This window comes from Monodelphis domestica, chromosome 4 (genome assembly GCF_027887165.1).
Source record: "Monodelphis domestica isolate mMonDom1 chromosome 4, mMonDom1.pri, whole genome shotgun sequence".
NCBI classification, from domain to species: Eukaryota; Metazoa; Chordata; class Mammalia; order Didelphimorphia; family Didelphidae; genus Monodelphis; species Monodelphis domestica.
Genome location: NC_077230.1, coordinates 374,073,993 through 374,090,254, shown reverse-complemented (window position 1 = coordinate 374,090,254; position 16,262 = coordinate 374,073,993). Strand labels below are relative to the sequence as shown.

Here is a 16,262-nt window from a genome sequence, read left to right as displayed (position 1 = left end):
AGAATGTGATTGGTTGCTATGTGTATATGTGAGCGGGGTGTCAATAAACTTCCTGTAAAGAGTACTTTGTTAACTTTTCCTCGCCTCTTCTTATTGGGGAAGAAACTGGACTGTCACTGCGAGAATTAGACTGTGATTGGTCTTTGCATCCAGGGGATGAGTTTCCTGGGCGCGCGGTGCCTGATGGACGGCAGCTAACGGATTGGCTAAAGGGAAGCTTGTTGTAGGATTGGCTGCGAACCGAGCGCTGCATGGCAGCTTCCTCTTAGATTTTGTGCCCAGTGGGCGTCCGAGTAAGTACTCAAGTAATAGGGTTTGAATTGGGGACTGCCCGGCGCTACGGGCAGGTGGGCATTCGGGGATTCAGAGCCCAGAACTGTATGTCGCCTCTCCTAGTCTTCTTCCCACCCGGAGAGGCTTGTGGCCCTGTTCATTGGCCGGGGGGTCAAATTAGTTAATTAATAAGCATTTATTAAATGCGTGCTGGGTTCCATGCTCTGGGAATTCAAGACCCTGACAGCTTCTGAGAAGAAGATCCATCCTGTGAGGTTCAATGGACAGAACCCTGGGTTTGCAGTCAATGGTCTTGAGTTCTATTGCAATTGCTTCCTAGTTGGGCTCTACCTCTAGTTCCTCCCCTCTCTCCAGGCCATCTTCCACCTGGCTGCAAAAGTGACATCTCAAAAACTCAGGTTGGACCCTGAGGACCCCCATCACTCGTTTTTGTTGTTGTAGTTGTTTTTACAATAGGTACAAATTATATGCATTTATTTCCATCATTTTAAGTAACACTCTTGTATAATTTCTTTCACTTTAGAAATTTATTTTGACGCTTTGTATACTGAATGTATGAAACATCTTTGTAAGTCTGCACTAGGATTTTAGTGAGATAAAGAGAAGTTCATTAGTTGCTTCAGAGAGATATATATCACAGTAGGTTTGTGTGGGGTGGGTTACTGGGGGAGTATGCAACTCCAGAATCACTCTAGTGAGCAGACAGGAGTTATGATAGGATGCAGACAGAATTGCAGCAGAGAGAAAAAATAGGTCGGATAGTGGGACGGAAAAGAGTAAGCAAGGAGTCGTGACACTTCTAGGAAAGACAAAGGTCCACATGTCGAGAGAATCCATTCCAATTTATAGGGAAGAGCCAAAACAGAGCATATAACATCATTACAAAATGTTTCATCTTACTTTGAGACAATCATCTAGGCTTCCTGGGGAACATCCTTCAAATTAACAATATAGGAACAGTTAAAGTTCAGGGTTCGAAGTACTTTGTAAGTACTTCAATCCAGGACAATTTCTGCCATGTTCTGGTATCAGTCAGATATAGGGGGAAGGGAGTTATTTTTTACTCAAGAAGAATCTGGGTCATGAGTTTCTCAGGAAGGGGGTGGGGCAGGGAACACCTTCAGCTGAACAGAAGTTTGTCTTATTTCAAGAGGTGCAGTTAAGAGCCAGGAGGGTTTATGGGAGGAGTGGGGAAAGAAGAAAGCTAGCAGGCTACTTAAGATCTTATGGAGTGAACATTCAAGTTTCAAAACTACAGGGGTTTATTTCTAGCCACTTTGGAAGAGGATCTATCTTCCCCTTATTTAAAGAAATCACCATTTTCCTCTTCCAAATGAATCTACTTCTTATTGCTAGAGTTACAAGAGTACTTCATTTAAGGATATTACTATGGCTAAAAGGGGGAGAGAGAGCTAAGGTATAAACTAATGCTAATTATAAAAGTAGAAGAGGGGCCTTTCTCTGCCCCTTTTTGCCAAATGGTTCTCCCTGACTCCATGCCAGAAATAGGGCTTCTAACTTATACTATCTTTATAAGGAGGCTGCCAAAGGGTATTGATCTGAAATTATTAATATTGCTATACTAATACATTTGAGAAGAGTACATTAATTTCAATCCATACAGATAGAATGACTAGCAGAGCTCTTCTGTCTTTAAATCCAATTTAGCTTAAAATCATTTATTTAGGTTGATTTAGACTTAAGACCTGACTTCTTGTCTTTTAGTTGCTATAAGTTATTTAGTATGTATAAGTATGATTTGCATCTTATGGAATAAGAATGATACAATTTTAACAGCCTTGGAAACAATTGTCTGGGACTATTGCCTCTTGAATAGAGGACTTATGAACCTTGTTTATGTTCTAACCCCTTTTGCAGTAAGTCTTGTGTAGCCTGTGCACTCCTCAGCATCATCTTTTTTTTTTTTTTAACCCTTCCCTCCCCTCTTGGAATCAGTATTGTGTATTGGCTCCAAAGCAGAAGAGTGGCAAGGGCTAGGCAATGGGGGTTAAGTGACTTGCCCAGGGTCACACAGCTGGGAAATGTCTGAGGCCAGATTTGAACCTAGGACTCCCTGTCTCCGGGCCTGGCTCTCAATCCACAGAGCTACCCAGCTGTCCCCAGAATCATCTTTTTAAATGTATAAAATAAGATACATGAAATTATAATGGAAGTAAAGAAGCATTTATTAAGGACCAGGTACTTTACTAAGCACTTTACAAATATTTCATTTGATCTTCATAACAACCCTTAAGGGTAGGTGCTGTTCTTTTTCAGTCAAGGAAACTGAGGTAAACAGTTCAACTGACTTTTCCAGGGTCATAAAGATAGTTTCTGGGGCAGGACTTGAATTCAGGTCTTCCTGACTTTGGTACTAGACTCATTCTCTTTCACTTTAAACCTCTCTCCAAGCATATATCTTCCCTTTTACTGTAAAGTGTAACACCATGTCTTCCTAGTCCCTCAGGACCTTAACCTAAAAATCATCCTGGATTCCTTATTCTCTCTCCCCTCCTCCTCCCTTTTTCCTTCCCCATCCATATCCAATCTGTTGCCAAGGCCTGTCAATTTCACTTTTTAAGACATCTCTCAAATATACCCCCTTCACTTTTCTGACACTGTCACCACCCTGATGAAGGCTCTAAACTTCATGCCTGGATTCTTGCAATAGTTGCTTGATGGATATGATTGTCTCAAGTTTCCCCTCACTCCAGTCCATCCCTCTGTTCCAAAGAAAAGGTCCTACCATATCAACCCCCCTACTCAATAAACTCAACTGGCTCCCTATCACTTCCAGTAATAAAAATCCTGTTGTCAGTCCAAGTCCTTGACAACATATCTCCCTCCACCTCCTTCAGTTAACAGTCTTTTTAAATCTCTCAGTCTCTCTCTCTCTCTCTGTCTCTCTCTGTCTCTCTCTGTCTCTCTCTGTCTCTCTCTCTCTCTCTCTCTCTCTCTCTCTCTCTCTCTCTCTCTCTCTCTCTCTCTCTTTCTCTCTCTCTGTCTCCCTCCCCACTCTTTTGTCCAGTGATACTGACCTCTGACCTCCTTGCTGTTCCTCCAACACTTCCCTATGTCTAGAGTACTCTCCCTCCTCATCTCAGCCTCCTGGCTTCCTTCAAATCCCAGCTAAAATCTTACCTTCTCCAGAAAACTTTTCCTAGTCTCTTAAATCTTAAGTCTTCAAGCTCTTGATTAGTTTATCCTATGCATACCTTGTTTGAACATAATTGTTTCCATATTGTCTCCCACATTAGATTGTGAACACTTTCCTCAAACTATTTTGAAAAATAGTTCATGGATCTCAGGTTAAGAGCCTGTGTTCTAGAGTAAAATACAAACTTTTCTTTTTGACACTTAAAGCTCTTTGTAATTGCTAGCCTTCTCTTTTCAGGCTGACTTCACAGTTCCTCCCTGTCATATGCTCTGTGATTCAGCTAAGCTGATCTGTTTGCCCTCTCCTAACCATGCCATTTCTATCTCCTATTCCTTTGAATAGATTCACCCTACAAACTTGGGGAATGTACTCCCTCCTCAATTCCCTCTTTTAAAACCTCTAGCTCTCTTTCAAGGTTCAACTCAATTGTTCACTCCTACAGTTTTCCTGTCTTTCTTAACCCATCCTCCCCTTCTTGGTAAAGTCACCCCTTTGTCATTAATTATAGCTTTGTATATATCATGCATTAATTTATTTGTGTACATGCTGTTTCCTTCATTAGAAGTGGCTGGTAAAACCTAGGACTTGGAGTCAGAAAGACCAGAATTCAAATCTTGCCTCAGTCTCTCACTAGGTAGTCCCATAGCTAATAAATATTCTAGGTAGAATTTAAATGGTGATCCCCACTCCAAGTAAAGCATTCTGCTCATTACATGCTTCTTACATATGGATTTTTTCCCTTTCTGGGTATGAATAATCAATGAAAATGCTTTCATCGAAATAAGTCACATTAATGTGATACTTTAGGTGCAACAATCCCATGAGTTTAGTACTCCAGATACTTTACAGATGGGGAGACTGAGACCGAGATGAAGTGACTTGCTCAGTACTTGAGACCCATCCAGCCCTCTCACCATGGCTCGCCCTGCCTCTCTAATTATAAAGTAGAGAGTTGAACAAGGATAATTACCATACTCTATATTTTCCTCTGGTGACTCCTTGTCATCCCAAGTTTTCTAACAGTGGCAGTGAAGCCAGGGGCATTTTTAGAAACTGGGGGAGGTTTTAGCTATTTACCATGTACTTTACTAGCTCTCTTGCTAGGAGACTGGCCTTTAGGTGATCGTCTTTTTTAAAAATTAATTAATTTAATTGATTGATTTAGAATATTTTTTCATGGTTACATGGTTTGTATTCTTTCCCTTCCCCCTCCCATAGCCATCAAGCAATTCCACTGGGTTTTACATGTATCATTGATCAAGGTCCATTTCCATATTATTAATATTTGCACTAGGGTGGTCATTTAGAATTTACATCCCCAATCACATCAAACCATGTGAGTGATTGTCTTTTTAAAGCACAACAGTTCATGAAAAGTTGCTAATGCACATAGGGATTATAATCTGCATTGGTGGAGAGTGTGCTGACTCAGAGAAAATCTCATCTTCTGAAAGTATTGAAGCATTACTACTGTGAGCCTATTCTATGCTCAGCTCTATACTATACTGTTTTTAAAAAAATAAAAAGAAGAAAGGGAAAGGATGTATCCCCAAAAGGGAGGTCTGGGCTTTTGTTATGGAGAGAGGAAAAGAAAGAGATGAGAACCCCCCCTTCCCACAAAACGGGGTTCAGGGGAGACAGCAGATATAACAGGTTGGCTCAGAGAAAGTAGAGGGAGTTTGAAGATTTCCCCCCCTTCTGCCTTCCCTCCTTAGCTAAAGCTGCTCTCCCCAATAGCTGCTCTCCCCAATTCACTCTTGTTCCTCTTGTCCCCCCCCCCTCCACTACTAGAGACCAAAAGGTCTCCCTTTGATCTGTTTGCTCACACTCAGCTTGGGGAACAGATAACTTTAATGTTAACTCAGTCAGGTAATATAAAAGAATAATGGGCAGGGAAGAATGGGAAAAGGAAAGTGAGAAAAGGGGGTCCCTGTCTCTATCTAAACCCCTTTCCCCTCCCTCCTTGAGTTGAAGGGGGAACTCAGACCTTGGCAGCCTGAGCCTCCCTGAGAGAGTCAAGTTGACGCACCCCTGGGCAAACAGGAGCTGAGGTAAAGTCTGCTCAGGTTTCTCTTCAGAAAAGTCCCTTCAGTTGGGAAGTGTTGGGGGGGAAAGATTTCCAGTCACCAGCAGGAAAAGTGGGTAACCCTTAGGAGAAAGTCTTTATCCACTTTCTCTCTCTGAAGTCTCAAGACCGAGAGATCCTCCCTGCTCTCCTCACCCGAGTCTTCTCTCCTCCAGAAATTCACTCCTGGGGCCCCTCCCCCATTGAGGTTATCAATGTCACATATTCTTCAGTCTGGCACTTTTTCTCTAGTGCTGGCCTCTATCACAATACTAGGTAGGGGTTGTGGCAGGGGTCTGGGGAGGAGGACATTCCTATAACAATCTTTCCAAAGTTCTCTCTGTTTTATTGTTGCATCCTCACATCAGCCCTGTGGAAACAAATACTACCAGTTTTGTTGTTCCCATTGAACAAAAGAAGAAACTAAGACTTGAGACCAGGGTTCACATAGCCAGCAAGTATTGAAACTGGAATTTGAACCTAGATCTCTTTTCTACAGTACTCTTCCCCCTCCACCATGTGTAAGTCTGTCCTCAAGGAGTTAGAAGGAGCTAGGAACCTTCCTAGGTAGGAAGACAAGAGTTTTAGATGTTAAAGAACTTGAAAATAATACAAAAGATAAAAATCAGTTGCCAAATTGTATTCAAAGAAGTGACAAATCATATAGAGTCATATAGAGAAAGACACTTAGAAGAGGTAGGACTTAAACTGAGCTTTGATCTATGGAAAGAGTTAGAAGGGGTGATCTTCCCATGACAGGTGTAGAATGAGGGACATTTTGGAACATGACAAATTTGTCGATTTTTTTTCTTTTCTGGATATGAAAAATCAGTTTATTAAGTAGGCCAGCAAGTAATCAATAAATTGATGATCAGTGATCTCTCTGTGTGAACAAAGACCAATATGTTTTGCTGGACTTTGCTTATTCATTAACAATCACTTTTTTGAAAAAGAAAGGATAAGATCATTCCAGATCAGAGGAATAGCCTGAACAAAGGTAAAAAGGGCATGGGCAATGCATATGGGACAGTACTAAGGCCTCTTTGGCTAGAATAATGTCTATATTTGGGAGGAGGGAATTTAAAAATGAATAGGTAATCAGTGAGTACTAACTGGAGAAGGAGGGGCTTCATTTCTGCCAAGCACTTGTGAAAGACAGAAGAATAAATTTTCTTCTAGAAAATAAACCCCAGAAGACGATCATATGAGAAAAGCTGAATAAGAAATTAGAAAAAAACTTTTTTTTTTCTTGAAAAAAGCTAGAAAAAAGCAAACTTAGATACTAGGTCTTTAGGACAGCCAATCAGTCACATTGACAAAGAGCAAATCATGTCACTGATTGAGCAAGTTGGAGGTGCTTGTTATTTTGCTTCTCCAAAGAATCACAGGCATCTATTGGTTGATTTTGAATGCTGGTCTTGAGAATATGGGCTTTTGCAGCAGTGAGCAATTGTGTATAATTGAAAAGATAGAGCATTTTCCTAAATACAATGTAGTTCTATCTTCCCTTCCTATTGAATTCTGGGCATGGCTCATTGGCTTTCTGCAGGAACTATCAAAGTTGTATCAATGGAAGTAATCAGTGGACAGATAGCCCTGTCCAGCACCTGTCACAGTGTGGGCAACATGTTCTCTGTAATTACTTTATAACTGTTTGTGGGGGGTTAGACTAATCCTTTTTTGGTATTACTGTGGCTTTCCCTGTAGAGGCTATGTTTTCCTAGCCTTCAATGCAACTGGTACATTGTCATTTGTAAATAGGAGCATTTAGATAGCCTTCCTAGGAATACTTCTCTTTATACAGAACAATACTTCTCTTTATGCAGAACAATCAATGGAATAAAAACATTGGTGCTAATTATAAAATATAAATACCAAATCCTCTTTAAAAATATAAAAATCTGAAGGTGACACCTTTCCTTCCATTTATTTTGGTAGAACTTGTAGTTTTTGTCATATTCCTTAAAAAATAGAAATCCTGAATCAATGACATTCTTCTAAAACTGACTTTTATTTTCCTTAATGTTATCTTTCATTACACTGTTGTAGTCTGGAAATTTTCCCCCCAGGATTATTATTATTATTACCATCATTGCTACTAATAATTGTTAACATTTATATACTGTTTTAAAGTTTGAAAAATGTTTTTCATGTATTTCATTTGATCCTCACAGCAGCCTTGTGAAGTGGTGCTATTATGTTCCCATTTTACAGACGAAGAAATTGAGCCTGAGAGTGGTTGACTAGTAAGTATCTGAGGCAAGGTTTGGATCCAGGTCATCTTTCTTAATCTGAGAAGCTATCAATGTTTAAACATACCTCTTCTTCTTACCTAGTATCCTTTTCTTTCTGCCCTACCCCTAGTCTTGAACTTCACTTAATGAGGACCTTCCTGCCTATATGCTTGGCCCTGTGCTATTTAATATTTTTATCAAGGATTAGATAATCCATAGGTGGCATGCTCAACAAATTTTTAAATAACAAGGCTTTGAGGAATTTTGTTGTTGAGTTGTTTCACTCATGTCTGATTCTTTGCGATTCCATTTGGCAAAAATACTGGAATGATTTGCCATTTCTTTCTCCATTCAGGGGATAGCCAACTTGTTATATGACTTAGGGTCAAAAAGACATAGATTAGATCTTTGGGCCGGATCTTTTATGATGAAATTTAAGGGGAATTAATGTAAAAGTCCAGGCTAAAGAGCTAATTATTGTTTAAGTTTGCTGTATTCTATCATTTTGTTAATGTGAGTAAATGTGAATGAATGAGCATTTATTAAGTGTTTACTATGTGCAAAGGATTGAGGTAAGTGCTGAGGACACAAATAGAAGAGAAGTCAGTCATTCAAGATATTCTTAGTCTAATGTGAGTAGGCAGTACATATAAGAGATTTCAGTTTGTGACAATTAAAAATTCTGAGAGACTGGCTTCCTGGTAAGAAAAAACTTTTAGGGATGGTGTAGAGAGGATTACTTTCCAGTCTTTCAACAAGCATTTATTTAGTGCCTACTATGTGCCTAGCACTATGCATTAGGGTTACAAAGACAAAATGAGTCTCAAAAAGAACTTACATTTTATTGTGAGAAAACAACACACACAGAAAGTTAAACATAAAATCTCTAAGAGGTCATAGAAAATCAGAGGAAAATGAATAGAATGTCTCTTTTACAACAATGACTAGAAAAAGAATTGATTGATGAAAAGGATTGATATTTTTTGTATATCACCTTTATTTCCTGGTTTATCCCTCTTTCCTCCTATAGCCAGAGATTTCCCTTTAAAAGGAGTCTTTTTGGGAGCAACTAGGTGGCTCAGTGGATTGAGATCCAGGCCCAGAGATGGGAGGTCCTGGGGTCAAATCTGGCCTCAGATACTTTCTAGCTGTGTGACCCTGGGCAAGTCACTTAACCCAGATTACCTAGCCCTTACCATTCTTCTGCCTTAGAACCAATACACAGTATTGATTATAATATTAAAAGTAAGGGTTTAAAAAAAAAGGAATCTTCAAAGCTTTAATGAAAGAAAGGGAGAGATGGAGAACAGTTCATCAAAATTAATCAATTTCTCAATTAAATCCAACTGTACAAACTGTTGTATATCCTAGGGGGAGAATTCTTTATTGAACTAGCAATACAATTGATCACAAAAAAGAAAATAGGTAATTTTGATCCAATGAAATTGAAATCAGCAGAGCTAGAAAAGAAGGGAAACTGATTTTGTTGTTGTTTTTTACATTTTAGTATTATAAAGTATAAAAAATACTTCAAATTATGGCCACAATTGAGTCTCACTACAGTCCTGCGGGAATCTCATTTTATAGATGAAGAGGTTCCTTCTCTTTCCCTTTCCATAGCTTTAATTTGACACATCTATCTTATTGATCCTACAGCCAAGACATCTCTCACCTTTGTTTCTTTCTCTTCTTGTAAGGAAGACAGGACCACCTTCTTAGTTCTGGCCTGGATCACTTCTGGCCTGGGTTGTTACAGTGGTTAGTCAATTTGCCTCCCCTCAGTTTCTCTCCTTTCTAGTCCTCCTACAAACTGACAAATTAGCAATATTCCTATGATATATATATATATATAGCCATGTTATTTTCTGCTCAGAAAGCTTCAACAGCCTCTTCCCTCTATGAAGGAAGTGAGACTGGGTCCACGATTTCAGGGACACTCCCTCTACCAGTGTAAGTCTGTACTTTTTCTTCCATAAAGTCTTAGAATTACCTGTAGCACTGAGACTCACCCATGGTGAACCCAGGTCTTCCTGATTACCAGGCTAGCTCTTTCCACCACACTACAACTGGTTTGCCTTAATGGTATATTATGAAATCCTAGGCTTAATATTTTAAATCCTTCAGAGTCTGACTGTAATCTCTCTAGAATTATTTCACATTACTCTCCTTCATACCCTCTACAGTCTTTCTAGTGTGCTTTCTTTGTTCTTATCTGTGCATCCCATTCTTGTTTTCCACAAACTTGTTTGAGAAAACTTTTCATAAATTTTCTCAGGGTTTTATATCCAAAATATATAAATAATTAATACAATTATGTAGCATTAAGAGTCATTCCCCAGTGGGCAATGGGCAAAGAATATAGCTTTCAAAAGATGAATTAAAGACTATTAACAACCAAAGAAATAATGTGTTAAATCACTAACAACAAGAGAAACACAAATTGAAACAACTGTTAGGTTTTCCCTTCACGGGAAATTGACAAAGATGGGAATAGTTAACACTGGAGAAGCTGTGGAAATAAGAGCACATAATTACATTGTTGGTGGAGCTGTGAATTGGGCCAGCCATGCTGGGAAAAAACTATTTGAAATTTAGCTAAAAATGTGGTTAAAATGTTCATATTCTGGAAGTATATCTTGCATGACAATACACGCATAACTCAGATCAAATTGCTTACTATCTCTAAGAGGTGAAAGAGAGGGAGACAATTTAGATCTTATAATTTTGGGAAACATGTTGAAAATGGTTTTTTTAAGTATTGGAAACACAAAATATCTTTGAATTAAAAAAAATTTTTTTAAATGTTTATATCCTTTGACCCAGAGATCCCACTTTTATGCATATACTCAAACTAGAGGATAGAAAGTTTCCACATATATCTTAATACTCATAAGAGGCCTTTGCATTGTAGCAGAGACCTGGAAACAAAGTAAGTGCCCATCTACTGGGGAAAGACTAAACAAATAATTGTATATTAATATAATGGAATATTATTACATTGCAATAAATTATGAATATCAAGAATTAAGAGGAATCTGGGAAGGCTTACACTAACTGATGTTGCAAAATGAAGTAATCAAAACCAGGAAAACAAAAGAAACTATGACTAATAAATTTTTAAATTAAATGTATTTATTTTAAAATGTTTTTCCATATTTACATGAATCCTTTTCTTTCCCTTCTCTCTTCCCTTCCCCCCTCCCAATTCCACTGGGTTGTACAAATGTTGTCACTTGATACCTATTTCCATATTATTCATTTTTGCTATAGATTGATTTTTTTTGCCTAAACCCCAAATTACATACCCATATATGCATGTGATACGTGATGAATGACTAATAATCTAAACAGAAAAAAAAGTAAAAAACTAAACACTATGCAATTTTAATGACCAAGCTTGGATCTGGAGAAGAGTTTAGAAAATACACCTCTTTTCATTGTATGTAGGAACAATGAATATAGAATTTAATACCTACTGTTGGACACATGTGACATGTTATTTGGTTTTGCCTAGCTTTTTAAAAATTACCTTAGGAAAGTAATAAATGTTGGAGGGAATGTGGCAAAATTGGGACACAAATGCATTGCTGGTGGAGTTGTAAATTGATCCAACCACTCTGGAAGGCAATTTGGAATTATGTCCAAAGGGCTTTAAATGACTGCCTGCCCTTTAACCCAGCCATACCACTGCTGGGTTTGTATACCAAAGAGATAATAAGGAAAAAGACTTGTGCAAAAATATTCATAGCCACATTCTTTGTGGTGGCAAAAAATTGGAAAATGAGATGATGCCCTTCAATTTGGAAATGGCTAAACAAACTGTGGTATCTGATGGTGATGGAATATGGTTGTGCTAAAAGGAATAATGAACTGGAGGGATTCCATGTGAACTGGAACAACCTCCAGGAATTGATGCAGAGTGAAAGGAGCACAACCAGGAGAACCTTATACACAGAGATGGATACACTGTGGCACAATCAAATGTAATAGATTACTAGTAGCAATGCAATGATCCAGGACAATTCTGAGGGACTTATGAAAAAGAACACTGTCTGCATCCAAAGAAAGAACTGTGGGAGTAGAAACCTAGAAGGAAAACATTTGCTTGATCACATGGTTCAATGGGAACATGACTGGGGATGTAGACTCGAAACGATAACTCTATTGCAAATAATAATATGGAAATAGGTCTTGATCAATGATACATGTAAAACCCAGTGGAATTGCTCATTGGCTACAGTAGGAGGGAAGGAAGGCGGCTAGGGAAAGAACCTGAATCATGTAACCACGGAAAAATATTCTAAATTAATTAAAAAAAATGAAAAAATGAAAAAAAATACCTTTGTTGCAAGGGGAGGGGAAAGAGGCATATTAGAAATTGAGTGTAAACAAAGAATCAATAAAAATAATTTAAACCAAATATATACAATTAGGTAAAAAGGAATTTCTGGGATAGGGCCCTTGCAACAGACTGGACCAGGATATAAACTTCTACACAAGGGAGCACTTGAGCTGGCTTAAAGAAAGCTAGGAAAGAGGTGAGAAAGTAGAGGTAGTGGGTATAAAAAGCTTTTTTGTGGAGTTTGATGTGAGGAGAAAGCTTTAGCATGATGGATTGAAGGAATAATAGGATCAAATCAAGTTTATTTTTTTTTCAAGGACAGAAAAGAACTGGGAGAGTTTGTAAGCAGTATGAAATGAGCCAATGGATAAGGAGATTGAAAATTAGGGAGAGAAAGCAGATAATTGAAGGAACAAGGTCCTGGAAAAGATGGATTCAAGAGTATATAGTTCCTTCTATAGTGGTGAATAGATAGACTCTTTCATTATGAACTCGTTGGAGCTGTCCTGAGTCCTGGCATTGCTGATAGTAGTTAACCTATTCATGGTTGATCATCCTACACTCTTGTTTCTATATATAGTGTTCTCTCTTTCTGTTCACTTCACTTTGTATTAGTCATAGAAGTCTTTTCAGGTTTTATGTGATCATCCTGCTCATCATTTCTTATGACTCAATAGTATTCTCTCTCATGTATCACAACTTGTTCAGCCATTCCCCAATTGTGGGACATCCCTTTAGTTTCAGTTCTTTGCCACTATAAAAAGAGCTGCTGTAAGCATTTTTGAACAAGGGGACCCTTTCCCCTTTCTCTTTAAGATATAGACCCTAGTAGTGTAATTGTTGGGTAGAAGGGGACACTTTTATGGCCCTTTGGACATGATTCCAAATTGCTCTACAGCAGTGGTTCTCAACCTTTCTAATGCTGCGACCCCGCAATACAGTTCCTCATGTTGCAGTGACCTCAAACCAAAAAATTATTTTGGTGGCTACTTCAAAACTGTAATTTTGCTACAGATATATTGAGAATGTAAATACTTGATATGCATTATGTATTCTCATTGCTACAAATTGAGAGGTTGAGAACCGCTGCTCTACAGAATGTCTCTAGATGAAAATATAAAGTCTTCTGTTTAGAATGTAAAATCTTTCTAAGAAGCCTCCTTTCTCTCAAGGTTTCTTACAGTGTGTCACCCCCTTCCACACTGTTAGCTAGCCAAATGGTGTTCTTGCTCTTCCCTAGACAAGACACTATCTCCCATCTCTGTGACATTGCGTGGCCCTCCTCCATGCCTGGATGCCCTTCCTCAGACTCACTTTAAAGGCTTTCCCCAGCTCTCTCAGCTGCTAAAGCCTTCCCATCTGACATAACCTTTCCTCCACTCTACATATCTTGTATCACCCAGTTATCTCCATGTTGTCGAAAGCTTCTCAAGAGCCAGGATCCTGCTTTTTTTTTTCTCTTTGTATTCTCACTATTTAGCTCTGTGCCTGGCCCATAAGCACTTGGTAGGTGCTTATTGACAGCCTGCATGAGAGCCAGTATGGGGCAGCAGCAGGGCTGGATTTGGAGTTGGAAGACCCAGAGTCAAGTCCTGGCCCCGCCACAGATGGCTTTTGTCACCTTAGACAAGTTCCGTAACTTCTCTGGGTTTCCTCACCTCTAAACTGAGGGACTTAGATGACTACTAATGTCCCTTTTGTCACTAAATCTGTCATCTTATATATGTCCTTGAAGAAAAAGCTCCAGTCCCATTCCCTTTAGGAAGCCTCTCTCTATCCTAGACCATGTTGATTTCTCTCTTCCCAGAACTCAACTCTGATCACTCTTAGTGCTACTCAGTTTTAGCACTTAGTTTCCTGTATGTCTCTTCTTTAATCTGTAGAGCAGTGAGGTATTGCCTCACAAGCCTATACTAGCTGTTTTTTCTTTATAGAGCAATATATGTAGTACTTAATATCTGTTGATTTATTGAAATAAAATCCTTTTTTTGCAAATCACTTAAGCTCTGTGCCTCAAATGGAACTGGTCTAGATAATCTTCATTCAGATTTGTGACCTTTGATCTTTGCAGCCCTTGAAAAAATCCAATTAAGTCCTAGCCTTTTAAATTCCTTTAAACCTCTTGTAGTTTTCCCTATTGTAAATTTCCCACCACTTCTAGTCTCCTTGGACTAGAAAAATTAATCATTTAACTGAATTTTAAAATATTTATTTTTAATTTAATTAATTTTTAAAATCTCCACCAATCCCTCAATATGGAGACATCCCCTTGGATCCCTTACAAATTGAAAAGGAAGTGCCCTATCGCTAGCCTACAATAGCTCCCACAAAGACCAAATTTAGAGTCACTAATTTGGGGATTAAACCTAATTGGGTAGTTCTAGTGAGACTATCTTGTTATGCTAGCATCAGCTCATTCATCTATCATTAGTTTAAATATATCTAATGTTTCCTGCCTTCTTTCCAATAAAGCAGAAGACTTGATTTCTGATAAGGGGAATTCAGAAGCCAACAGAACATTTAGGATGAATCCAGGAAGATGTGAGTCTCTGGATGACTTGCCTGACCTCTACACGATCTTCAGAGGAGAGGTATGCATAAACTTCTTTCCTTTAGAAATTCCATTGTTTTGGAGAAGCTGATTTTATGCTATGTCTCTTTATGGACATCCTTTCCTGCTTTATTTGGAGCTAGATGGCCCAAGAGCTAGAATATTGGACTTGGACTGAGGAAGACCCAAATGTAAATCCTACCTCAGACACTTCCTAGCTGTGTGATCATGGGCAAGTCCCTTCAGTTCTCTGTAAAATGAGGAGGGTGAGTTGGACACAGTGGCCTCTTGATCTGTGATCCTATTATCTTTTCTTTCTTTTTTTAAACCCTGACCTGTCTTAGTATTCCTTCTAAAACAGAAGAGTGGCAAGGGATAGGCAGTCTGGGTTGAATGACCTGCCCAGGTCCTCCAGGCAACTCTGTCTATCCTCTGTGCTACCTAGCTGCCCCAATCCTATGACCTTTAAGCCAGAGGTAAAGGAAGAAAATAGTCTTCATAACTTGAATGATTGCTGAGATTAGAACTAGTACATCATAATGGAAGTCACAGACAGAGACCCTGGCCAATAGGAAAAAAATGAAACTGGTCTAAAAGGTTTTAAAGAAATAAACTATAGTGACCCTTTAGACACTGATAAATTCTGGCTCTCACTCTTGCCTTGTCAGCTTCACACATTTCAAGTAGTGCTGCTTTTCCTGGTACTGGAGTCCCAAGTCATAACCTTGGATCCCTGAAATCCTAGGTAGACATGAACTTCTGGGAGACTTGTATGACAGGCTCTGTCCTAAATGAAAGCCAGACTTGGGGAACCAGGCCTCTAGTAAAGCCACTGCTTAATAGGGGGCTTTCTCTGCTTTTATATATGAAATACAAGGAGGAGGACAGGCCTGGGAAGTGTAAAGAGAGTCTGATTGCTCCCTCTAACTCCCTCTAAGGAAGAAGGTCTTCCTGAAGGATGAGACTTGAAATCAGTACAGTTTGTTGTTGTGACCTGGGAGGAAGGAAGAGGCTGCCCAGGAACAGTCATTTTGTCCTTTTTTTACAAAATGTCTGTATGGTGCTCAAAGCTGTGTTAAGTACTATGGGGAACCCAAAGTCTCTGCCCTTGGGGTCTTGGGGTATGTTGTAGTAGGGCAGATAAGCTAGAAACAAATGAACAGCTAAAATGACAGTACAGGTCAGGAGTTCAATATGAGGAAACTGAAATACAGGTTAAATTCCACATTAAATTCCACATTCACACAGCGGGTAAGCACCAGAGCTGAGTTTTGTATCAAGGTTTCTCCTGATTATAAACTCTTTTCAGCACTCCACCACTATGCCTCTCTAATAAGATGAGAGTTCATTTAATAAATGTGAAATAATATACCCAAGTTTAAAAAAATCAACTGCACAATTATGAGGTGGGTGTCATGTGACAGAGGCTTAGATGTTACAACAGACTTTACACTCTATATAATAGAATCCCCAGAATGACCTGGTGAGCCACTAAAAGTACAGATGCAGCCCAAGGCTGTATTAGTGGAAACATAGTCTGGAATGAGGGCTATCAGGTCCCTGGAGCCCTAAATCATGTGCTCATTTCTGGGAATCAAGGCAGAGGGCATCTATGGGGA

The 16,262-nt window shown here is 39.0% G+C and overlaps 1 protein-coding gene across 8 annotated transcripts in view; it reads left to right on the top strand.

Moving 5' to 3' along the window:
- Nucleotides 1–80: 80 nt before the first annotated feature.
- The window catches only part of ZCCHC17 (zinc finger CCHC-type containing 17), a 62,387-nt gene continuing 46,205 nt past the window's right edge, over nt 81–16,262 (top strand). For 2 of the 8 annotated variants that reach the window (XR_008911501.1, XM_007492977.3), the window contains exons 1-3: nt 83–293; nt 7,691–7,762; nt 14,565–14,683. Coding sequence is in view for 6 of the 8 variants with exons in the window: in XM_007492977.3 (XP_007493039.1) it covers nt 14,618–14,683 (66 nt within the window). In the remaining 2 variants the exon portion in view is untranslated. Of the gene's footprint in view, nt 294–7,690; nt 7,763–8,780; nt 8,913–14,564; nt 14,684–14,786; nt 14,910–16,262 lie in introns of all 8 variants that reach the window. The other 6 variants (XM_056795358.1, XM_056795356.1, XM_056795357.1 and 3 more) reach the window with 6 other exon arrangements.